This window comes from Oncorhynchus clarkii, chromosome 12 (genome assembly GCF_045791955.1).
Source record: "Oncorhynchus clarkii lewisi isolate Uvic-CL-2024 chromosome 12, UVic_Ocla_1.0, whole genome shotgun sequence".
NCBI lineage: Eukaryota > Metazoa > Chordata > Actinopteri > Salmoniformes > Salmonidae > Oncorhynchus > Oncorhynchus clarkii.
The window spans coordinates 38871564-38897990 of record NC_092158.1 but is presented as its reverse complement, the minus strand read 5'-3'; the positions used below and the strand labels follow the sequence as shown (position 1 = coordinate 38897990).

General features: G+C 42.6%; 1 protein-coding gene and 1 non-coding gene across 3 annotated transcripts; both read left to right on the top strand.

Annotated features, from left to right (window-relative positions):
* Nucleotides 1–9004: 9004 nt before the first annotated feature.
* Nucleotides 9005–13256, top strand: LOC139423164 (protein orai-2-like). 2 transcript variants are annotated; one of them, XM_071174870.1, is made up of 3 exons: nt 9005–9193; nt 10471–10706; nt 10992–13256. In XM_071174870.1, the coding sequence occupies exons 2-3, from the start codon at nt 10476–10478 to the stop codon at nt 11589–11591; spliced, it is 831 nt and encodes a 276-aa protein (XP_071030971.1). In that variant the 5' UTR covers nt 9005–9193; nt 10471–10475; the 3' UTR covers nt 11592–13256. The 2 variants fall into 2 exon arrangements, with proteins under 2 accessions (XP_071030971.1, XP_071030972.1); XM_071174871.1 differs by having other exon boundaries at nt 9058–9149; nt 10992–13241.
* A 1034-nt stretch (nt 13257–14290) lies between these two features.
* LOC139423291 (Z30 small nucleolar RNA) lies at nt 14291–14388 on the top strand. Its single transcript, XR_011635844.1, has one exon. It is a non-coding gene; the product is annotated as a Z30 small nucleolar RNA (small nucleolar RNA).
* Nucleotides 14389–26427: the final 12039 nt, after the last annotated feature.

The following is a 26427-nucleotide window of genomic DNA, read 5'->3' as shown; positions in this document are numbered from 1 at the left end:
TTACATTTAACTGCCTAAAATACTGTTATCGAGGTAATCTCCTTAGTAGGTGACATCTGAGGTCCATATGTGGGATAATTTGGAGCTCAGGATGAAAGACAACTTTCCTACTAGTAATTACCAGTTGGAGAGCCATTCAAGTGGATTTTCATGTGGTAAATTCCCACTTGGTTACGGACACAGCATAATAGCCCTTCCTTACAGTAATTGCACTATAACGGTGACAAACGGTGCCCACAAACTGTTATGGCCTACATTAAGCTGTCCCAACAGCAGTCCTAACACCTTACCACTGCTACACCTGGCCGTCAGCGGAGCCTCGTCAGGGAGCAAAACAGTCAATTCAGCTTAATTTACTGACTTTAAAAAAAACATAGCTGATGTGGCTAACTTGCTTAAACAAAGGTGGTTTCTACTAACAATTGAGATGTAGAACTATGGCATAAGGGGACAACGAGCGGATAAGACATTAATGAGTGAGCTAGGACGGACATAGTCAACCATTTGTTCAGCACTTTGAAATGTACAGTGACAGAATTCAGAACAAGGGTCGCTCTTACAGTATTCTCCCTGTACACCAATTCAGAACCGTAGGCTAATTAAAGGGGATATATAAGACAATGAAAGCTCTTACAATATTCGATGACTATATTTCTCTAAAACAGGCGATAGGCTACATGTGCACCACCAAGTCAGAACAGTAGGCTCAGTTATGAGGGGGAAAGGGACCAAATTATTAGGGGGAGTCACATTGGCTACTAACAGCTTACTACACAACATGCACTTAGATTTACTACCCAAGGGGCTTGAATTTTTTTTATCTCTCCCTGTAGATTTTGCTTTGATGTAATGTCCCCATGAGTGGCTCAGCATTCTTTCAATCACAGCGCAACTAGAGAACATTACCAACCCCTACGCTCCATATTGTCCGCTGGCTGCCCCACCACCACAGAAAGCACTGAACTAGTCTTGAAACACCTGCATTTTGGAGCGGCCATACTCAAGAAAGCAAAAAAGAGACCTGTTTGAATGTGGCTTTATTAACTCAGTTTGCAAATATATATTTTATCATTATGTGACATGTTATTCATGTCAAAATAACAAAAAACAGACAAAAAAAAGACGGGTCATCACTGGTGAAATTTAATTTGTTTGTGTATCAATGCTAAACAGTATGAGAAAGCGCTCAAACTCAAGCAGGTATGTAAACGTGTGGTTGATGGTAGCATGCCAGATCAAACTGGATAGCAGTGGATGAAGGGAGTTATTACATGACTTCCAGAAATTGTTAACATGAAAGAAATAAAGGACCATTGGAAGGGAGGCTCTCTTATTGAGGCAAAGTGCCTCCAGATAACACAAGATGGGAAGAAGGTGGATAGCTTGTCAGCGCTACTACAGTTTGAGGATCTGGTACTGCCAGAAAAGGTTAGGATTGGGTATATGAGTTACTATGTGTGAGCATATGTTCCAAAACCATTGCATTGCTATAACTGTCAAAGGTTTGGGCAAAGGCAAAAAGAGATGTGCGACATCGATGGAACAGTAGTGGAGAGGGTAGCAAGTTTTAAGTTCCTCGGCATACACATCACAGACAAACTGAATTGGTCCACTCACACAGACAGCATCGTGAAGAAGGCGCAGCAGCGCCTCTTCAACCTCAGGAGGCTGAAGAAATTTGGCTTGTCACCAAAAGCACTCACAAACTTCTACAGATGCACAATCGAGAGCATCCTGGCGGGCTGTATCACCGCCTGGTATGGCAACTGCACCGCCCTCAACCGTAAGGCTCTCCAGAGGGTAGTGAGGTCTGCACAACGCATCACCGGGGGCAAACTACCTGCCCTCCAGGACACCTACACCGCCCGATGTCACAGGAAGGCCATAAAGATCATCAAGGACATCAACCACCCGAGCCACTGCCTGTTCACCCCGCTATCATCCAGAAGGCGAGGTCAGTACAGGTGCATCAAAGCTGGGACCGAGAGACTGAAAAACAGCTTCTATCTCAAGGCCATCAGACTGTTAAACAGCCACCACTAACACTGAGTGGCTGCTGCCAACACACTGACACTGACTCAACTCCAGCCACTTTAATAATGGGAATTGATGGGAAATGATGTAAATATATCACTAGCCACTTTAAACAATGCTACCTTATATAATGTTACTTACCCTACATTATTCATCTCATATGCATACGTATATACTGTACTCTATATCATCGACTGTATCCTTATGTAATACATGTATCACTAGCCACTTTAAACTATGCCACTTTGTTTACATACTCATCTCATTTGTACATACTGTACTCGATACCATCTACTGTATCTTGCCTATGCTGCTCTGTACCATCACTCATTCATATATCCTTATGTACATATTCTTTATCCCCTTACACTGTGTACAAGACAGTAGTTTTGGAATTGTTAGTTAGATTACTTGTTATTACTGCATTGTCGGAACTAGAAGCACAAGCATTTCGCTACACTCGCATTAACATCTGCTAACCATGTGTATGTGACAAATAACATTTGATTTGATTTGATTTGAAATGTAGGGGAGAACATGCATATACCCAGCTGTGCCCTGGACACCATATGTGAATTGATTGCCCCCCCATCTATCTTCAGAGTTCGTACTGTTAGGTGACCTAAACTGGGAGATGCTTAACACCCCGGCCGTCCTACAATCTAAACTAGATGCCCTCAATCTCACACAAATTATCAAGGAACCTACCAGGTACAACCCTAAATCCGTAACCATGGGCACCCTCTTAGATATCATCCGGACCAATTTGCCCTCTAAATACACCTCTGCTGTCTTCAACCTCATTCCTTGCATGTGTAATGGGTCCGCGGTCAAACGACCACCCCTCATCACTGTCGAACGCTCCCTAAAACACTTCAGCGAGCAGGCCTTTCTAATCGACCTGGCCTGGGTATCCTGGAAGGATATTGACCTCATTCCGTCAGTAGAGGATGCCTGGTTGCTCATTTAAAGTACTTTTCTCATATCTTAAATAAGCATGCCCGTTCAAAAAATGTGGAACTAAGAACAGATATAGCCCTTGGTTCACCACAGACTTGACTGCCCTTGACCAGCACAAAAACATCCTGTGGCGTACTGCATTAGCATCGAATAGCGCCCGTGATATGCAACATTTCAGGGAAGTAAGGAACGAATGCACTCAGTCAGTTAGGAAAGCTTAGGCTAGCTTTTTCAAACAGAAATTTGCATCCTATAGCACTATTTCCAAAAGGCTTTGGGACACTATAAAGACCATAGAGAATAAGAGCACCTCCTCCATGCCCACTGCACTGAGGATAGGAAACATTGTCACCACCGATAAATCTACGATAATCGATAATTTCAATAAGCATTTTTCTACAGCTGGCCATGCTTTCCACCTGGCTACCTCTACCCCAGCCAACATGTCAGCACCCCCTGCAGCAACTTGCCCAGCCCCCCCCTGCCTCTCCTTCACCCAAATCCAGACAGCTGATGTTCTGAAAGAGCTGCAAAATCTGGATCCCTACAAATCAGCAGGGCTAGACAATCTGGACCCTCTCTTTCTAAAATGATCTCCCGAAATTGTTGCAACCCCTATTACTAGCCTATTCAATCTCTCTTTCGTATGGTCTGAGATCCCCAAAGATTGGAAAGCTGCCACGGTCATCCCCCTCTGCAAAGGGGGAGACACTCTAGACCCAAACTGTTATAGACCTATATCCATCCTGCCCTGCCTTTCTAAAATCTTTGAAAACCAAGTTAATAAACAGATCACCGACCATTTCGAATCCCACCGTACCTTCTCCATTATGCAATCTGGTTTCCAAGCTGGTCATGGGTGCACCTCAACCTAGGTCCTAAACAATATCATAACCGCCATCGATAAAAGACAGTACTGTGCAGTCGTCTTTATCGACCTGGCCAAGGCTTTCGACTCTGTCGATCAGCGCATTCTTATCGTTAGACTCCATAGCCTTGGCTTCTCAAATGACTGCCTCACCTGGTTCACCAACTATTTCTCAGATATAGTTCAGTGTGTCAAATCGGAGGGCCTGTTGTCCAGACCTCTGACAGTCTCTATGGGGGTGCCACAAGGTTCAATTCTCGGGCAGACTCTTTTCTCTGTATATATCAATGATGTCGATCTTGCTGCTGGTGATTCTCTGATCCACCTCTACATAGACGACACCATTCTGTTTACATCTGGCCCTTCTTTGGACACTGTGCTAACAAACCTCCAAACGAGCTTCAACGCCATACAACACTCCTTCCGTGACCTCCAACTGCTTTTAAATGCAAGTAAAACTAAGGGTAAGAGTAAACGCAGTTCCCTGGTGTTCCCTGCCCGCACCCTCCCGCCCGACTAGCATCACTGCTCTGGATGGTTCTGACTTAGAATATGTGGACAACTACAAATACCTAGGTGTCTTGCTAGACTGTAAATTATCCTTCCAGACTCACATTAAGCATATCCAATCCAAAATTAAATCTAGAATCGGCTTCCTATTTCGCAAAACAAAGCCTCCTTCACTCATGCTGCCAAACATACCCTCGTAAAGTGACTATCTTACTGATCCTTGACTTCGGCGATGTCATTTACAAAATAGCCTCCAACACTCTACTCAGCATGGATGTAGTCTATCACAGTGCCATCCGTTTTGTCACCAAAGCCCCATATACTACCCACCACTGCGACCTGTATGCTCTCATTGGCTGGCCCTCACTAGATATTCATCGCCAAATCCACTGGCTCCAAGTCATCTATAAGTCTATGCTAGGTAAAGTCCTGCCTTATCTCAGCTCACTGGTCATCATAGCAACACACACCCATAGCACGTGCTCCAGCAGGTATATTACACTGGTCACCCCCAAAGCCAACACTTCCTTTGGCTGCCTTTCCTTCCAGTTCTCTGCTGGCAATGACTGAAACAAATTGCAAAAATCTCTGAAGCTGGAGTCTTATATCTCTCTCTCTAACTTTAAGCATCAGCTGTCAGAGCAGCTTACCGATCACTGTTCCTTTTACACAGCCAATCTGTAAATATCCCACCCGACTATCTCATCCCCATATTGTTACTTATCTTCTTGTACCCCAGTATCTCTACTTGCACATCATCATCTGCACATCTATCACTCCAGTGTTAATGCTAAATTTGTATTATTTCGCCTCAATGGCCTATTTATTGCCTTACCTCCCTACTCTTCTACATTTGCACACAATGTACATCGATTTTTCTGTTGTGTTATTGACTGTACGTTTGTTTATGTGTAACTCTGTGTTGTTGTTTTTGTCGCACTGCTTTGCTTTATCTTGTCCAGGTGGCAGTTGTAAATGAGAACTTGTTCTCAACTGGCCTACCTGTTTAAATAAAGGTGACATTTGTAAAAATTATAAAAATATGGGGAATGTGGAGACGGGGTTCAGTTAAACTGCTGTAACGTTGGGGGTGCCCATAGTGTGGCATATGGGGGTTGTGCCGTGATGAGAAGACAGGTGGGAGTGCAGCAGGTGCGGAGTGGGTGTAAAATCTCGTATGCAGAAGCAGTGAAGGTAGTTCAGGCAGAAATAAGGGGGGCACCTAGAAAAGCATGTATTCTAGGGCCGGTCGGGATGCAGGTTGGAGGAGAACACAAGATTGGTAGTAGACAATGAGGAAGGTCGTTACATTTGTGACAGCAAAACTCATTTGCACAGAAAAATTACAATCTAAAATTAAGAAGATACAGATCATAGTGTAGCAGGCAGTGAACCCAGATTATGATCAGTTCAGCCAGGAATCATGTATTGGTTAATTGTCATAATGGTGTTGATCCTTCAATGGAATGCCAGAAGTTTGATGGCTAATGGGCAAGAGTTCAAACAGTTTCTTGATGTGATATGTCTCCAGGAGACATGGTTTAACTCTACTCTAGATTTTTTAATAGAAGGGTATGTTGCATTCTGTAGAGATAGAGGTGGGGACTAGAGAGGCTAGAGTTGATGGCCCTTGGGAATTTAGTAGGTCAAGATAGGAGATGGGTAATGTGGTTTGGGGATTTTAATGCTCATAGTACGCTCTGGGTAGGGTTACGGACTGATGTAAAATGACATGTTTTGGAAGAACTACTTGATGAGAAAGGGCTTGTGAGTCTTAATGATGGCCGGGGAACCAGGATTGACCCAATAACTGGAAATGAATCTGCTCTGGATCTTACTCTGATCTCAAGTTCAATGGCAGGCGGATGTAGTTGGGAGGTATTGAAGGAATCTACAGAGGGTAGTGATCACTATCATATGTGTACTGAAGGAATGAGGGTGGAAGTTTCAGCAGGAAATGGATTGTGGAGATGGATATTTGGGAAAGCAGAGTGGGGTCAGTTTCGAGAGTTGAATGAACAGGAGCTGTCTCAGGTCGATCTCAATTCAGATATAGAAACAGTGAATGATGGAGTAGAGGAGCATTAGTAGTGGCCACAAGGCAGGGGAGAAAGAGTAAACGCAGTTCCCTGGTGAACTGAGGAGTGTAGAGAAGCTGTGAAGTGTAGGAACAGGGCTTTCAGAATGTTGAAAAGGTCCAATAATTACCAGCACCTGATTCAGTATAAACAAGCTCAAGCAGTATTAAGGAGGACCATTAGGACAGCTAAGAGGGAGTATGGGCACCGATTCTGTGGAAACATAGGCAGGATCACTCCTGTGGGAGAAGCACGGGGGATTATTAAGAGGATGAGTGGGGTCAGAAGAGATTTGGATCTCCCTGTGCTGAAAAGTGGGGAGATAGTTGCAGTGAGAGATACTGAGAAGGCAGCGATGTTAACCCAGGTATTTGTGAAGGTGCACAGCTCAACTAATCTGACAGAAGAGGGGCAGCGGAGATCCTCCGGGGGTCGTGGATCAGAGAAAGATGGTCGGGGATACATTGAATGGCCCTTTTACGTTGGCTGAGATGAAGAGAGCATTAGCTAAAGCTGGGGTAGCATCTCGGGAAGGATGAGATGTGTTACATCATGATGGCTCATCTCAGTGACACTGCAATGGGGAAAGTATTGGGCCTTTACAATAAGGTGTGGCAGGAACTGCCTGGAAGTTGGAAGCAGGCTGTCGTTGTGCCAATACGGAAACTAGGGAAAGACCCTAATAGTCCTTCAAGCTATAGTCTGAGAGCGTTGACATCTCATGTACGTAAATTTATGGAAAGGATGATAACGGAAAGGCTGACTTACTTTCTGGAGAGGAGAGGACTAATTAAAATGGAGGACTCATTGCACTATCAACGCTGCAGGAGATGTAATACTTCCGGGGTGAACAGGGCGAAGTACAGGTTGTTCTGAAATCTCAAATTATCTGACTTGTACTGAAACTCTGTCTGATTTTAAATGCAGAAAAGGTTTGACATTTTTACATCTTAACGTTCGTAGTTTACTACCTAAAATGGATCATGTCAAGATCTGGGCCACAAATAATCTTCATTGTGTCTCTGTTAAAGGTTACCTCCAGTCATAAACAATTAACATTTTTGGGAGAGATGCTGTTAAAGTTAAGACAACAGCTAACCATGACATATTGGGTCAACCTACAAGGACATAAGGTTACACATCCTACGAAAAAGGTGCTCCTAGAGTGCTGACATCTGAATACAAGTTTCGGGTGGATAGGCATTGGCATGGCGAGGGAGATGGGGTTGTTCAAGAAGGGAGTTTAGTCCCTCTGTGGTTCTTCCTGCTATCCCACCTTGGTTGCTCCCTCAGCCAGTGATAGATATAGGGTTGCTAGAGAGGGTAAAAACTGTTGAGGAAGGAGTAGATTCAGTTGTAAGTGAACATTTAAGAACCCAATATAATGCTTTCTTGACGATGGCTGCGGTCCAAACACTTAAGACACACCCTATCCCCTCAGCCCTCAAATTAAGTGGACACTTCTGATGACGTATCATGACGTCTGACAAGTATACGCTTGCAGGGCAAGGGGCGAGGGAGGAAGGAATTATTTTTTTAATTGACCACCCTTGGCCGGAAATTCATCACCCATTCATCCCTCAATGATTGTGTTTTCAGCCACTAGAAACTTGTGGGTGCTTTATATGCGCTACAGTTAATTATGAGTGCATGTCTACTTATTAAATATCTAATTATTAATATTTAAGGTGGCAGTGACAAAAATAGCAATGGATCATTTATGTTTACACAATGGAGTTGATGGCCATACTCTTGGCTGCAGAGTGGGTGGAGGTGGTGAGCCAGACAAGGTAGTCATCTGCTCTGACTACTGTGCAGCACTGATGAGCTTAAATTAATGTCTCGGAGCAGACAGAATGTATTTATTGTTTGAGATTTTACAGTGCTTTTATAGGGTGAGACAGATGGGGGTATTTGTGATGTTCCTCTGTGCACCAGCTCATGTGGGAGTAGAGGGGAACGAGGAGGTGGATGTTATCGCCAAGCAGGCTCTTAAACATCCTAATGTTGAGATGGAATTGTCAATCAGTAAAGTAGAAGCCTTACCAGTTGATTAAAAAGGGGTTAGAAACAAATGAGATGAGTTGTGGAAGAGGAGGGAAAGGGAAGACGCCTGTATAAGATTCGGGAAAAGGTGGGGGCAGGGAGGTCATCAGGCCGAGAGAGAAGGGATGAAAGCGTAATCACAAGGCTGAGACTGGGACACACAAGGCTCAATCGTATATTGAAATTGGTGGGGAAACATCAACTGGGAGGTGTGATCATTGTCAGCAGGAAATGGAGACAGAACGTGTTCCACTATTTCAGTGCCAGAAATATGAAAGGGGGAGATTGTTATTAGATTTGAGGAGTAATGGGGTTGAAGAGCCCAGATTAAGTGAACCGCTGGGGAAATCTTCAAAGGGATGTAAGATTTAATGATGTATTTCGTTTCCGTGGGGTGACGAGAATATTGTGTAAAATTTTGTAGACCTCCCCTGTCTCTGGTCCACCCTCCAATACAGCTGGTGGCGGTAATGCACCTTAGTTGGTTGCCAACCGCCATAAAACATCCACAGAGGAAGTTTTCGTACTCTGCCCTGGATCACGTGACCAGAATGCTCCGGACTAAAATAACAGTGAGTGCGAAGGAAAGATTGTAGTCAAGTCTCTCACAGCAAGTATTTTAACCACCCTCTCATTCATCGAAGTTCGCTAAGGTTTGTGGATGAATTAATAGGTCAAAGGACGTCTTGGCAAAAAGGTAAAACTATATCAAGAATCGTGTAGCAGCCTACCGAGCTTGTTAATAACTTAGCCAACGCGATGCTAGCCAGAGTGCTAGGAAGTCACATCGTCAACATTTTATGAGTAACGTTAACGTTAGCCGTACTAGCAACACCTCGGAGCAGTTGGACGCTGGAATGACTGAAATAAACATTTTATGACATGGCTAGCTAGGTTGCACCTGTTATTTTTCCTGGTGGCTTATTTGCTACTTAGTTGATATTCCACGCACTGTTGATTCTAGCCAGAGAGCAAGGTTGAAGCTGTCTAGAAAGAAATAAAACAGTTGGCTAGCGTGATCGCGATATATTAATTTGGTGGGTGCTTAGCTATAGATATTAACCCACTGGTTCTCAGCTATAAGCACCGTTTACCGGTGGAACCATGTGAACTACAATCCCGACGCTCTGCTGTAATGTTTAGAAACGTCAATCATCGCGTTTGATATGGTTTTCAAAACATAACTTCCATATCTTTCATATCGGCGAGAAAGCATCTTTCAAATAAAATATATATACTTACTGTAGCAGATTTGCACAGATCCATACATCTGTGTGCCTCCAGCCAACGAACTACACTTCCTCCACAGTTACGTTTACACACAGGTGTTCGAGCAAGCTAACTGGCACAGGTGGTCGTCTGTCTTCGTAAACAAGTGCAGTAACATGGAACTATGTCTGTGTGGGAACAATACCCGTAATACAGGCTTCAGGAATATCATGAACAAAATTAATTGTTAAGCTACAAATAATTTGACCAAGTTGTAAATTATTTACCTATCTACTAGACATCATGGTCGTATCAGGTTGAACTTTCCTGACAAGGATGTAGCCATATGACTAAAAAGAGAAGACGTTTTACAATGAGTTGTCTTAATCTCTAGTATATGTGTCAAACACAAGTTAAATTCTTAGCCAACATTGACAAGGATGTAAACCTGGTACTTTTTTTTGCTGCAGCTGGCATTAACGCACAACCCATACTTTCAAGCACTCGCTGCTCAAGATTTTGTGTAGCTGGCAATAGCCATGTTTTTTTGGGCTTAACTATAGACGGGTGATGCAAACCAGTCATAAAACAATGGAATCCCAGCAAAGTGAGCAGTCTAGTTTTGGATATGTCTCAAGAATTCAGCCATAGTGTCTCAAGTGTATTGGACCACACTGTAAAATTGTCACACCGACAAACATTAACTCTAAATGTATTTTATTTAATTTCCTTTTATTAATGTTGCCATCTTTCCTTGTCTGCTAGTTGCCATGAGCAGTGAGCTGAATGTGCCCATGGGCTCCCCGGCCCCGGGGGGCTCAGAGCAGATGCCGGAGGGTGGAGGGATGGACTACAGGGACTGGGTGCGCCGCAGCTACCTGGAGCTGGTCACCTCCAATCACCACTCTGTACAGGCCCTGTCTTGGAGGAAGCTCTACCTGAGCCGGGCCAAGCTGAAAGCCTCCAGCCGCACCTCTGCCCTGCTCTCAGGCTTTGCTATGGTGAGTTACCCCACTATTTTCCAGGGATAATAATCCCGCCAAAGTTGTTTTGAAGATCAATTTCCCTGTCAGCCTGTACGTTGTATCACTAGAGACTGAGACATTTTTCAGATAAACCTCTTGAGGGAAAAAAAGCACACTCACTCACTCCCAGGCTGCTATTAATAGCATGTGAACCAATCTGAAAAGTAGGCCGTTTTGACATTTATGCTAGTAGCTATCCCGCTCACTGTGGTGGTGAACTGTGATAATGATAATGGTGATGTTGTTGTTGTGCCATGCTAGGTGGCCATGGTGGAGGTCCAGCTGGAGATGCAGTACAACTACCCGCGCATGCTCCTCATCGCCTTTAGTGTGTGCACCACGGTGCTGGTGGCTGTACACTTATTTGCGTTGCTCATCAGCACCTGCATCCTTCCGCACGTGGAGGCGGTCAGCAACATCCACAACCTCAACTCGGTCAGTGAGTCACCTCACGAGCGCATGCACCACTACATTGAGTTGGCCTGGGGCTTCTCCACCGCCCTGGGCATCCTGCTCTTCCTGGCTGAGGTGGTGCTGCTCTGCTGGATCAAGTTCCTGCCCGTGGACTCTGGTGCTGCCAACCAGGTAGCTGTGGCGGCCGCCGAACTGGCACTATCTAAGGTGAACTGTAGTGGCCCCGCTGTGCCGTCCGCCGCTCCGCCAGGGCACAGCGGCTGGCAGGCGGCCTTGGCCTCCACCATCATCATGGTGCCGGTGGGGGTGATCTTTGTGGTATTCACCATCCACTTCTACCGCTCTCTGGTGAGCCACAAGACAGAGCGCCACCACCAGGAGATTGAGGAACTGCACAAGATTAAGGTGCAGCTGGATGGGTGCGAGAGAGGCCTACAGGCAGTGTGAGCTCTTTAGCTCCTCTTTCTGCTCTTCTGTCCACTCAATGGTATTGAGAAGCACCACAATTCCATTGAATAAGTGGGAGGATTAAGGATTTCTCCCACGCTACTTATTTATTGAGGTCAAAGGTATGTTTGTTTTGGAAAATAGTATGTCTCTGAGAGAAGTAGGATCTGATGTATTGAGGCAAATTAAAAGATGACTGATATTCTAATGTCTTGAGGGCTATTTTGTTAGTTGTTCATTTGTGCCATCTCTCCACAATTCATAAAGGAAGTGGTGAAAATCTAAATAAGATGTCAAACTTCACTGTGTGCTTGTTGTCAGAAGGCAGTGTTATTGTGGTCATGCCAGGCTATGATTTACATAGATCATGGCAGTAAGCAGACACAGAAGCTGGTGGAAAAAAACAGTCCTTTGACTTTCTGAAGTTGTTCATGTTGCACCAAACAGTGTAATGTTTCTCAGTAGGTGACAGGAATTGGACCACACACAAATGCTGTGTGTAGACATGCTTTGGGGGGTATGTTCATTTAATCTGCATTATAATCCATATTTTATATAGAACTCCCTCCCAAGCCTATAAACTGTCCTTTAGTTCATAGGCTACTCTGGTGTCAAAGATAGCGAATAGCTACGGTGCCTCGACGTTAAGACTTGTAATCTCCTCATATTAGTGAAGACTGCTTATTTATTTTAAGTTACTGTTAATTATTGTTAAAATAAGAGATACTACCTGCTCACACAGCAAATTAATATTGAAGTTACAATGTATATGCTCACCAAAGTATAGTTTAGTGAACTTGCATTGGCTTATATAACAAAACTGTATAAACATTGACAGATAATAGAATGACTACATGAAATTCATATCCACTGTTATGCATTATATTTCTTTATGACAAAACATGTTTTATGTGCCAAAAATGGCGAGGTAATTCCTCCTGTTTTATTCAAAACAACATTGACATGTTAATACTTGTCTGAACATGTTTACAATAGTATTATTGCAGCAGAGAGGATGCTTACTGTATGATAAGTAACCAGTGTCAAATGTCATTTGCACCATTACTTTTTATGGAAGTGTGTCGGCTATGATTAAAATGAAGAGGGTTACTGAATATATCACTGATGCAATGAACCAGGCACGATGATCATAACTCAATGCTTATTGAATACTTTCATTCTTAACGCTTTATTGGTGTGTTTGAGTGGTGAGCTATGAATGAGGAATGTAAATACAGTCAATGGTGCCAGTTCTCTTGAATAAATATTTTTTTCTCTGTAAACATTCCAAACAAAGTTTGTTCTGACCAAGAATCTCCTTTCTTTCAATGTGGTGGAAAAAGACGAAAGTGCACTTGTAGTTTAGTTCGAAAGTTAGTGTTAATTGTTTTCTTCTTCAGGTCATAATTAATTGTTGTAAATGTCCCCTCTGAAAAAAGTTTATTTGACCAAACAAAAGGATTATATGTTGATGGGAAAACAATGCTGTCAATTTGTTAAAACCTGACTTATTTTGGATTTAACAACACATGGTATTGTGGTACATTTACTGCTTTCTGTGCACTATGTAGTCTATTAAAGGTTATGTGGAATAGCATGTCTTTTCATATCTTGTGAATGAATGTTAAATAAAGACTCGTCTTATTTTGTTATTTTTATGCCCTACTCTGCGCACTCGTGTCTATATCTTGTGAAGACCTAGGTCGTGTTACCCTGCTAAGACGTTGCATGCATCAACCAATGATTCCGTGCCACGTCATCGACAGTGCCATTGGGCGCTAGATTGCTATAACATTTGGTTAGTTTATACGTAAAATACTTATCCGGCATTGTAAGAGCTGACACACGTCAGCAACGTCTGAGCAGAGGAACACAACCAAAGTATACCAAAGATATTCAGATGATCCCATTCCCATATCCTTCAAGTTAAGGCAGGTCGTGCCCCATCTAATTTGGCAATCTTCCCTTACATAAAATAATGTTTCTGATTAGCTGCGAACATTCCACCTTGTTTATTCCAGAATTACTGATAATGCTCCAGACATCTTGGATGTATTAATGAGAATCAGACTATTTTATTGTCTGGCTTCTCTGTAATGTGCATCAATTGAAAAGCCTATCCTTCAGGAGGGCCAGATGGTACACACCTGCGATATATAGAAACAGCCAAATTGCTATTCTGATGATGCGCTACACCAAAGATGCTACCATAGTGATTGTGGTTGTCCAATCCTGTCCCTGGTTCGTTCAATTACACAACATTTACAGCTGTGTAATCATTACACTAATTTGACATGTAATTATTGTCCCAAGTGATAGCCAATAGAACACCCCAAGCACACACTATCCAATCAAGTTAGTTTACTTAAAAGGATGGCTCACACAACTTCACTTTATGCATTCTCTTATTACAGAAGGGAAAAGGCACCAAACCACTACATCTTCGAGTTGATTACAATGCCTCTAAGTCTTTGATAAGTCGAAGAGGATGAGACTAAACAGGTATGTGTTTTAATATTTTAAAAAAAAAACTTGCTCACTCTACCAGTAGTTCTTACTTCAATGGCCAAATGGTTAGATCTTGTAAAACACGTCTAGAAACTGGCTTGATTTCTTTTGGAGTGATGTCTAAGTTCCTTGTTTTTAACCTAATGAGTGCCAACCAAATGGCATGTAGTATGGTCTTCTGACACTTTTGCAGCTATGATGATGAAATTAAGCATTTCCTGACTTGGTATTGACACTCAAGGGTGTCGTTGATCAAGGTGTGATTGATTTTAATCTTCTCTCTGAGCTGTTATATCCAAATGAGCTGTTTGACTTTCAGCAAATATGTTTGTAATGGCTAGTTTAATCACATCCTGTTGAGTTACTCGTTTTCTATTTATTAAAATCACAGGGGGCTATTCAGGACTTAACCAGTTCACCAGTAACTTGGCAACTGACGGTATGTAGCCCACAAACTGGGTCCTTAGACTGTGTTCACACTGGTAGGCCTATTTTTCTCAGTTATTGGTCTTTCTGAAACGTATTGGTCAAAAGGCCAGTACGTCAAGATCCATGATTGGGCTACCTGTGTAAACGCAGCCTAATTTTCCTGACGTTACTCTTGCCAATGGCCATGTATGCTCTATTTCAATCTGAAAATATTTCATTAGGTTTTTGTGGCAAGCTATGAGGTGCAGCATTTTGTGACTCTGTATTGTCAATGACCAAGGTGTGATCGGTTGTAATCTTCTCTCTGAGGTATTAAGTCTAAATGCCCTCTGAATGCATCCTCTCCACTAATGTGGATTGAGACTGGTGGTCCAGCTTATAATTGAGTTTCTACAGTGTGGCTTTGATGGGTTGAACCCCCAACAATGTAAAGTACTTAGACCTTTTGAAAAACAGTTTGTGCTCTGCAAGGTTTCCTTGGTTGATGCAAATCTTTTTTTTGTCATTGGTGGCTCCTATTTGCGTAGATATTAATAACTTGCAGAGCACAAAATGAGTAACTTAACCAAACTGCCTTAAAATGTGGTTATGTTTCAGAAGTGGTTGACGTGCTTGATCATCTGTCAAGGTGCTCCATTAAGGAAATTGCCTTTGACTCTAAACAGTGGGCTGGACTCCAGCAAGATGAGTGAACTTTTTAGCTGATGTCATTTTAATTATGGGGCTGGATTTGAGGCCTCCTAATCATATTAGCTGAATTCTCCAGCCAGACCGCAATAGATCATGTTCACATAAATCTGCTTGAGGTTGTGAACTGTTTCTAAATACAATACTTTGCAGAGACTTCAATGAGGAGTACTTGTTTGCCCACTTAGATTAGATTTGTGTACTAATATATCATGAATTAGCATTTTATTCATCAACTGGTTCATGTAATCAGGATGGGGTTAAGTGTCCCAGTCTTAACATATCTTCCTGGGCTAACAGTGGATGTCTTTATTAATGATTCCAGCTAGATGTATAACTCTATAGCGGTATTAAATACTAATTCTTAACAGCTTTGTTCTTTTGACAATTTGCAGATGCCTTTGCTGTTTACTGAAGCAATCCACTGGGACCTTGCAGGCTTCAAATCACTTTTGGCCTTTGGATAAGATCATGTTAAAGAAGCTCTGACGAAGGCCTTGAGGCAGATTCTTAATAAAAAGCAGTGATACTAACGAGCGGTGTTTCTCATGTTATTCAATTGGTAACATGCAACAAAGATGGCTCAAATGGGGAAGTGCCTCTTTGAATTTGGGGAAGATCATGTTCAAATTCATTGGCTTGATCACATCTCACAATCTACATTTTAAGGGAGTATATTGCATTGGAAGCCTAATTTGAAGATTACTTGTCATGTAGTAAACTAGACTTTTCAAAACAGACATTACTGAGGAACTGCCCCCTAAAAATCCAAATCCTTTTGAAAATGGCCTGTGGCATCACATTTTATTCTAGTGTCAAAATGGATTTAAGTGGGATTACTTTGGTTATCGTAAACTGAGTTTGACACCTCTGTCACAAGGAGTGAAGTTGGGGCTGGGTTTGTATTACATTTGTCAAATCATGCCCCCCTTAGACTCGCTGTGCAAATTGCCCATGTTACTTAGCTATGAGAAACTAGCCACAAAGATTACCGATGGTGGACTACAGTTAGTTAAAATAAAAGTACCTCATTGAAAGTGCAAATGGGAATGTGCCATATTTGACCTAGATGCAAAATAAGTTTGGACTGTTACACATTCAAAAGAACATGCTAATTTGACAAAGTAAAAATCAAATCTCAATGGGTATAGTTCAGAATTGCATTGGGGGCATACTTTTCACTGTACAGCCTTACTAGTGGATCAATGAAATGGGCTATGAGTCTACTCCGACATCCACAACTGTAGAATTTAAACTAGTGTCCGTGGAGGCTCCTCAGGAAGGGGATGACCATCCTCAGTGAAATTCATAACATTTGAAGTTACACTTAAACTTCTTTGGGATAGGTGGGACGATAACGTCCCACCTCGACAACAGCCAGTGAAATTGCAGAGTGCCAAATTCAGAAAAAGTTATAAAACATCCTTAAACATACAAGTCTTATACATCAGCTTAAAGAACCTTCTTGTAAATCCAACCGCTGTGTAAGATTTCAAAAAGGCTTTACGGCAAAAGCAAACCATGCAATTATCTGAGAACAGCGCCCAGCAGACAAATCATTACAAACACTAACCAGCCAAGCAGAGGAGTAACAAGTCAGAAATGGCAATAGAATTTATCACTTGCCTTTGCTCTTCGTATGGTTCCACTCAAGACTCCATGTTACACATGTTAGTTTTGTTCGATCAAGTCCCTGTATGTCCAAAAACCTGTTCAGTAATCCATTGGCACAAAGCGCGGTCACAGCAGGCAGACGACAAATCAAAAGTACCGTAAGTTCGTAGATGTCAAGATGTTTATAATCAATCCTTAGGTTTTTGTCGTAATTTGATCATATTTCAACCGGACAATAGCTTCGTCAACAGAAAAGGAAAAAGAGGCGTGCTCTCGATCGCGTAGGACACATCTCTGGAAATTTCCACTGGCCTCTCATTGAAAGTGATGTTTCTCCCTCATTTTTCAGAGTAAGCCTGAAACAATGCCTAAAGACTGGCCACGTAGTGGAAGCCATAAAGATCGCAAACTGCGTCATAAGTCTTTGTATGGTGGATAGGCTTTCAATGGAAAAACAGCCATTTCAAAATAATAGCACTTCCTGGATGGACTTTCCTCAGGTTTTTGCCTGCCATATCAGTTCTGTTATACTCAGACATTTTAACAGTTTGGAAACTTTAGTTTCTTTACTAATTATATGCATATCCTAGCTTCTAGGCCTGAGTAGCAGGCAGTTTACTTTGGGCACCTCAGTCATCCAAACTTCTGAATACTGCCCCATATCTCCAAAGTTGAACTATAATCACGTGTCACCAAGTAATTGTTAAACACTTTTGCAAAGGTCTACAGTAGCCTCAACAGCACTCTGTAGGGTAGCACCATGGTATAGCCGGAGGACAGCTAGCTTCCATCCTCCTCTGGGTATGATTACTTCAATACAAACCGTAGAAGGCTGATGGTTCTCACCACTTTCCATGGACACACAGTAATTATGACTACTTCCGGAGGACATCCTCCAACCAGAGCGCTTGCAGCATGAACTGACATGTCCATCCAGTCAAAGGAGCAAATGTTAATTCTCTGATCAAGTCCTTGCTCTGTTAATCTTTCCCTTGATCCTCAGTAGTCTCACAGTCCCTGCCCCTGAAACATCCCACAGCATGATGCTGCCACCACCATGCCTCACCGTAGGGATGATGCTAGGTTTCCTCCAGACATGACGCTTGGTGTTCAGGCCAAAGAGTTCAATCTTGGTTTCATCAGACCAGAGAATCTGGGTGGTCAGAGTCCTTTAGGTGTATGTCAAACTCCAAGCGGGTTGTCATGTGCCTTTTGCTGAGGAGTGGCTTCTGTCTGGCCACTCTACCACAACGGCCTAATTTTTGGAGTCCTGCAGAGATGGTTTTCCTTCTGGAAGGTTCTCCCAGCTCCACAGAGGAACTCTGGAGCTCTGTCAGTGACCATCGGGTACTTGGTCACCTCCCTAAGGCCCTTCTCCCCCGATTGCTCAGTTTGGCTGGGCAGCCAGCTCTAGGAGGAGTCTTGGTGGTTACAATTTAACAATGATGGAGGCCACTCACTGTTTTTGTGGACCTTCAATGCTGCAGAATTTATTTTGGTACCCTTCCCCAGATCTGTGCCTCGACACGATCCTGTCTTGGAGCTCCACGGACAATTCCTTCCACCTCATGGCTTGGTTTTTGCTCTGACATGCACTGTCAATTGTGGGACCTTATAGACAGGTGTGTGCTTTTCCAAATCATGCCCAACTTAATTTACCACAGGTGGACTCCAAGTTGTAGAAACATCTCCAGGATGATCAAAGGAGACAGAATACATCGGAGCTCAATTTTGAGTCTCATAGAAAAGGGTCTGAATACTTAGGTGTTTCTGTTTTTTATTAATTATTGGTGTTGTGTGTAGATTGCTGGGAAAAAATAATTTAATCCATTTTAGTATACGGCTGTAACGTAACAAAAAGGGAAAGTCTGAATTCTTTACGAATGCACTTTAAATACTCTGCGCCAGTCTCTCTTGGCTAGAAGTTGATTGACTGCATCACTTTTTTATTTGATTTTTGTAAGTTCTAAATTGTTTTTTAAATGGTGAACTTACACACAGCTGACACACACACTTACCACACCATAGGTCTTTTCACAGTCCCACAAATTCAAGAAAGCGTACAGTATTATATAGAGCCATTATTGCATGGAACTCCTTATCATATTCCTCCAATGAACAGCAAACCTGGTTTCAAAACAGATCATGCAACATCCATGGCACAACACCTCTCCCTTATTTGACCTAGATGTTTTTAAATGTATGTAGATCTGTGCTTGAGCAGTTGTCTTAATGTTCTGTATTGTTTTGTATGGACCCAGGAAGAGTAGCTGCTCCTTTCGCAACAGCTAATGGGGAGCCTAATAAAATGTCTCTTGCCTGCTCCCCAATGGTCGTTGATGGGCAGAACAAAATTGGGTAGGTTCACACCCCTTGACTTTCTCTACATTTTGCTACAGCCTGAATTTAAAATTGATTAAATTTAAAAAAAATAAATCAATGTCTCTGGCCTATACACAATACCCCATGCCAAAGTGGAATTATGTTTTAGAAATGTAAAATAGACCAAACATTGCTTTTAAGTATTCAACCCCTTTTACAGCAAGCCTAAATAAGTTCAGAAGTAAGAATGTACTTAAGTCACATGTTGAATGGACTCTGTGTGCAATAATAGTGGTTAACATGGTCATTGAGGGTAGTCAATTTGATGTCTTTTTTAAAATGATAACCTCATCTCTGTACTTCACACATGCAATCTGAATGGTTTCTCAGTCAAGGCAGTACATTTCAAACACAGACCAGGGAGTTATTCCAATGCCTCGCTTAAGGGCACCTAGTGGTAGCTGGGTAAAAAAAAAGAAGCAGACTTTGAATATCCCTTTGAGCATTGTGAAGTTAATTACACTTTGAATGGTGTATCAATAAACCCAATCACTGTAAAGATACAGGCGTGCTTCCTAACTCGGTTGCCAGAGTGGAAGGAAACCACACAGGTATTTCACCCTGAGGCCAATGGGGACTTTGAAACAGTTAGAGTTGAATGGCTGTGATATGAAAACTGAAGATGGATCAACATTGTATACGGAACAAATATATAAACGCAACATGTAGAGTTGGTCCCATGTTTCATGAGCTAAAATAAATTTTCCATACGGAGAAAAAGCTTATTTCTCACATTGTGCACAAATTTGTTTGCATCCCTGTTAGTGAGCATTTCTCCTTTGCCAAGATAATTCATCCACCTGACAGGTGTGGCATATCAAGAAGCTGATTTAACAGCATTACACTGGTGTACCTTGAGCCAGGAACAATAAAATGCCATCCTAAAATGCGCAGTTTTGGCACACAACACAATGCCACAGATGTCTCAAGTTTTGTGTGCAATTGGCATTCTGACTGCAGGAATGTCCACCAGAGCTGTTGCCTGAGAATGTTATGTTAATTTCGCTACCATAAGCCGGTGTACAGAATAAAAATATTCCAAAACATGCATAATGTTTTCAACAAGGCACTAAAGTAATACTGTGGCAAAGCAATTAACTTTGTGGTCGAGTTAGTTTTGACTTAAATCTACTTGAAAATCTATGGCAAAACCTTAATGGTTGTCTAGCAATGATCAACAACCAATTTGATTGAGCTTGAATATAGAAAATAATAAATGGGCAAATGTTGCACAATCCAGGTGTGGAAAGCTCTTAAAGACTCTCAGCTGTAATCGCTGCCAAACGTCCTCTCACTGTCAACTGTATTTCTTTTCAGAAAACTTAACATGTATGAACATAAGATTCAACAACTGAGACAAACTGAACAAGTTCCACAGACATGTGACTAAGAGAAATGGAATAATGTGTCCCTGAACAAAGGGGGGTCAAAACCTTCGTAGGTGGTTGAAATCGGATACAAATCTGATCCCTGGCCATTCAACTTGTCTGAACGGTCAACTCTGATTTATTGCCCTCATGGTTTTTAGACTTATTTGGCATTTCTTGATGCTTGCTCTTGACAGTTTTGGCGAAAACATGTGGTAACAAAATATATATTTTTTTAACTTATTTAATTAGGCAAGTCAGTTAAGAAGAAATTGTTATTTACAATGACAACCTAGGAACAGTGGGTTACCTGCCTTGTTCAGGGGCAGAACAACAGATTTTGACCTTGTCAGCGCAGGGATTCCATCTAGCAACTTTCGGTTAATGGCCCAACGCTCTAACCACTAGGCTACCTGCTTGTTAATTGTTTACAAACAAATTAGTGAATGTGCTAGAAAGCTAAACGGCTAGCTAGTTGACTGCTGTGGCTTAAATCATTCTTACTCTATGATTTTGAAGATTTGAAGCAACTGGGAAACATCCATGGCAGGAATTGTCACCTACATAACTTCTGAGTGATAGGAAGCATCAACACCAATCGTCGTTACTCCACTGCTCAAAAAAATAAAGGGAACACTAAAATAACACATCCTAGATCTGAATGAATGAAATATTCTTATTAAATACTTTTTTCTTAGTTGAATGTGCTGACAACAAAATCACACAAATTATCAATGGAAATCAAATTTATCAACCCATGGAGGTCTGGATTTGGAGTCACACTCAAAATTAAAGTGGAAAACCACACTACAGGCTGATCCAACTTTGATGTAATGTCCTTAAAACAAGTCAAAATGAGGCTCCGTAGTGTGTGTGGCCTCCACGTGCCTGTATGACCTCCCTACAACGCCTGGGCATGCTCCTGATGAGGTGGCGGATGGTCTCCTGAGGGATCTCCTCCCAGACCTGGACTAAAGCATTCTCCAACTCCTGGACAGTCTGTGGTGCAACGTGGCGTTGGTGGATGGAGCGAGACATGATGTCCCAAATGTGCTCAATTGGATTCAGGTCTGGGGAACGGGCGGGCCAGTCCATAGCATCAATGACTTCCTCTTGAGGGGACTGCTGACACACTCCAGCCACATGAGGTCTAGCATTGTCTTGCATTAGGAGGAACCCAGGGCCAACCGCACCAGCATATGGTCTCACAAGGGGTCTAAGGATCTCATCTCGGTACCTAATGGCAGTCAGGCTACCTCTGGCGAGCACATGGAGGGCTGTGCGGCCCCCCAAAGAAATGCCACCCCACACCATGACTGACCCACCGCCAAACCGTTCATGCTGGAGGATGTTGCAGGCAGCAGAATGTTCTCCATGGCATCTCCAGACTGTCACGTCTGTCACATGTGCTCAGTGTGAACCTGCTTTCATCTGTGAAGAGCACAGGGCGCCAGTGGTGAATTTGCCAATCTTGGTGTTCTCTGGCAAATGAAAAACGTCTTGCACGGTGTTGGGCTGTAAGCACAACCCCCACCTGTGGACGTCGGGCCCTCATACCACCCTCATGGAGTCTGTTTCTGACCATTTGAGCAAACACATGCACATTTGTGGCCTGCTGGAGGTCATTTTGCAGGGCTCTGGCAGTGCTCCTCCTGCTCCTCCTTGCACAAAGGCGGAGGTAGCGGTCCTGCTGCTGGGTTGTTGCCCTCCTACGGCCTCCTCCACGTCTCCTGATGTACTGGCTTGTCTCCTGGTAGCGCCTCCAAGCTCTGGACACTACGCTGACAGACACAGCAAACCTTCTTGCCACAGCTCGCATTGATGTGCCATCCTGGAAGAGCTGCACTACCTGAGCCACTTGTGTGGGTTGTAGACTCTGTCTCATGCTACCACTAGAGTGAAAGCACCGCCAGCATTCAAAAGTGACCAAAACATCAGCCAGGAAGCACAGGAACTGAGAAGTGGTCTTTGGTCACTACCTGCAGAACCACTCCTTTATTGGGGGTGTCTTGCTAATTGCCTATAATTTCCACCTGTTTATTCCATTTGTACAACAGCATGTGAAATTGATTGTCAATCAGTGTTGCTCCCTAAGTGGACAGTTTGATTTCACAGGAGTGTGATTGACTTGGAGTTACATTGTGATTAAGTGTTCCCTTTTTTGAGCAGTGTATGACAACTAACATAGTCATGTCAGTAAATGACTGCTGTCTGAACATGCACAAATCTGATTTGGTGATTTGCTGTTTGGTCAGTCAGTTTTCCAGAACAGATTTGAAAAACAAAACTGATTTAATCATTAAGGCCTGCAGTGTGAACATGGCTTCATTGTTCCTCCATGTACTGCAAGGATAGGCCCTAATTTTACATTTACTATTGGTCGAAATGAGATCAATTACTAAGGTATGGTTTTGAGAAAGGTCAATGAATGTTCAAAACCGAACATGAGACGGAACTACTTCTGACCTTGTGTAATTAAATGTAGTGTTAATTAGTAATTAATAAACCACCTGTGTTAAGGTATCATAAGTGCGAGGGATATGTTAGTTCTCTGAGGAGTACCATTACAAGAGGAACTGCAGGAAGAACACACCGAGGAGAGACTAGTGGAAATGGACAGAGCCACACCTCCACCACTGTCAGCCTAGCAGCCTCGCACCAACACTGGGAAGAAAGAAGGACTCATTTGAGGGAAGTATACTTATGGGCTTAAATGATTTAAAAAGTGATTAAGCTCCTTGAACTCAAGAGTCCCTTGAGACCGGATGTCCCTAGGGGTGTTGCGTGACGATATTACCGCCACACTGGCAGTCATTACCGCAGTAAAATTTCATGTGACCATCGAGTCACGGTAATCTCCTTTTATGCAATCTGAACACGCATTGGTAGTACGCAACTCACTAACGATCATCAGGTCGCTAATGGCCTGGTACTCAGGGCTCTATTTCTTCTCTAACCACTCTGCAAATGCAATTGAAAAGTCCCTCAGTCGAGCAGTGCATTTCAAACCCACATTCAACCACAAAGACTAGGGAGGTTTTCCAATGTGTTGTTACTGCCTGAATTGCAAAAATTCTCACCCATCTACAAACGCACACAATACCCCATAAAGAAAGTGAAAACATGTTTTTAGACATTTTTGCAAATGTTTTGAAAATGAAATGCAGAAGTATCTAATTTACATAAGTATTCACACCCCTGAGTCAATACATGTTAGAATCACCTTTGGCATCGATTGTGAGTTTTTCTGGGTAAGTCTTTAAGAGACGGGGCAGGGTAGCCTAGTGGTTAGAGCGTTGGACTAGTAACCGGAAGGTTGCAAGTTCAAATCCCAGAGCTGACAATGTACAAATCTGTCGTTCTGCCCCTGAACAGGCAGTTAACCCACTGTTCCTAGGCCGTCATTGAAAATTAGAATTTGTTCTTAACTGACTTGCCTAGTTAAATAAAGGTAAAATAAAAAAAAGAGCTTTGCACACCTGGATTGTACAATATTTGCACATTAAAATTGTTTTTTTCCTTGAAGCTCTGTCTTGCCATAGATTTTCAAGCCGATTTAAGTCAAAACTGTAACTAGGCCACTACATGTCATCTTGGTAAGCAACTCCAGTGTATATTTGGCCTTGGGTTATTGCCCTGCTGAATGGTGAATTTGTCTCTTAGTGTCTGTTGGAAAGTAGACTGAACCAGGTTTTCCTCTAGGATTTTGCCTGTGCTTAGCTCTATTTTGTTTATTTTTATCCTAACAAACTCCCTAGTCCTGGGCCTCCTGAGTGGCTCAGTGGTCTAAGGCACCGGGAGACCAATGAGGGTTGCAGCCGGCCATGACCGGGAGACCCATGAGGCGGCGCACAATTGGCCCAGCGTCGTCCGAGTTAGGGGAGGGTTTGGCCTGCCGGGATGTCCTTGTCCCATTGCGCTCTAGCGACACCATGTGGTGTGCCAGGCACATGCACGCTGACATGGTCGCCAGCTGGACGGTGTTTCCTCTGTGACATTGGTGCAGCTGGCTTCCAGGTTAAGAGAGCAGTGTGTCAAGAAGCAGTGCGGCCTGGCAGGGTCGTGTTTCGGAGGACGCACGGCTCTCTACCTTTGTCTCTCCCGAGTCCATACGGGAGTTGCAGCTATGGGACAAGACTGTAACTACCAATTGGATATCACAAAATTGGGGAGAAGAAGGGGTAAAAAAAACTTAAATAAAAAATCCCTAGTCCTTGTGAATGACAAGCATACCCTTAACATGATGCAGCCACCACTATGCTTGAAAATATGAAGAGTGATATGTTGTGTTGGGTTGGATTTTCCAAAAACATAACATTTTGTATTCAGGACCTAAAGTTAATTTCTTTGACAATTTTTTGCAGTTTCACTTTAGTGCCTTATTGCACACCGGATGCATGTTTTGGAATATTTTTTATTCTGTACCCTTATTTTAAAAGTGCCCTGTACAACACAACATAAATAAACACATACCACATACAGTACCAGTCAAAAGTTTGGACACAACTTTTCTACATTGTAGAATAATAGTGAAGACATCAAAAATATGAAATAACACATATGGAATCATAGAGTAACCAAAAAAGTGTTAAACAAATAAAAATATATTTTATATTTGAGATTCTTCAAAGTAGCCACCCTTTGCCTTGATGACAACTTTGCACACTCTTGCCATTATCTCAACCAGCTTCACTTAGAATGCTTTGGCAATAGCCTTGAAGGAGTTCCCACATATGCTGAGAACTTTTCCTTCACTCTGCGTTCCAACTCATCCCAAACCATCTCAATTGGGTTGAGGTCGGGTGATTGTGGAGGCCAGGTCATCTGATGCAGCACTCCATCAGTCAAAAATAGTAAAAAATAAAGAAAACCCTTGAATGAGTAGGTGTCCAAATTTTTGACTGGTACTGTATATATATTTATACAGTGCATTCGGAAAGTATTCAGACCACTTTTTTAAAATGTTGTTACATTAGTCTTATTCTAAAATGTATTAAATACATGTTTTGACTCAATCTACACACAATACCCCATAATGAAAAGTGAAAACAGGTTTTTAGACATTTTTGAAAATGTATTAAAAATAAAAAAAAACAGAAATACCTTATTTAAATAAGTATTCAGACCCTTTACCATGAGACTCAAAATTGAGCTCAGATGCCTCCTGTTTCCATTGATCATCCTAAACATGTTTCTACAACTTCATTGGAGTCCACCTGTGGTAAATTCAATTGATTGGACATGATTTGGAAAGGCAAACACCTGTCTACATAAGGTTCCACAGTTGACAGTGCATGTCAGAGCAAAAACCAAGCAATGAGGTCAAAGGAATTGTCCGTTGAGCTCCGAGACAGGATTGTGTTGTACCAAAAAAAGTTCTGCATCATTAACTGTCCCCAAGAACACAGTGGACTCCATCATTCTTAAGTGTAAGAAGTTTGGAACCACCAAGATTCTTCCTGGAGCTGACCGCCCGGCCAAACTGGGCAATCGGGGTAGAAGTGCCTTGGTCAGGGAGGTGACCAAGAACCCAATGGTCACTCTGACAGAGCAAAGACAACGCAGGAGTGGCTTTTGGGACAAGTCTCTGAATGTCCTTAGGTGGCCCAGCCAGAGCCCGGACTTTAACCCGATCAAACATCTCTGGAGAGACCTGAAAGTAGCTGTGCAACAACGCTCCCCATCCAATCTGACAGAGCTTGAGAGGATCTGCAGAAAAGAATGGGAAAAAGTCCCCAAATACAGGTGTGCCAAGCTTGTAGTGTCATACCCAAGAAGACTCCAGGCTGTAATTTCTGCCAAAGGCGCTTCAACAAAGTACTGAGTAAAGGGTCTGAATGTTTATGTAA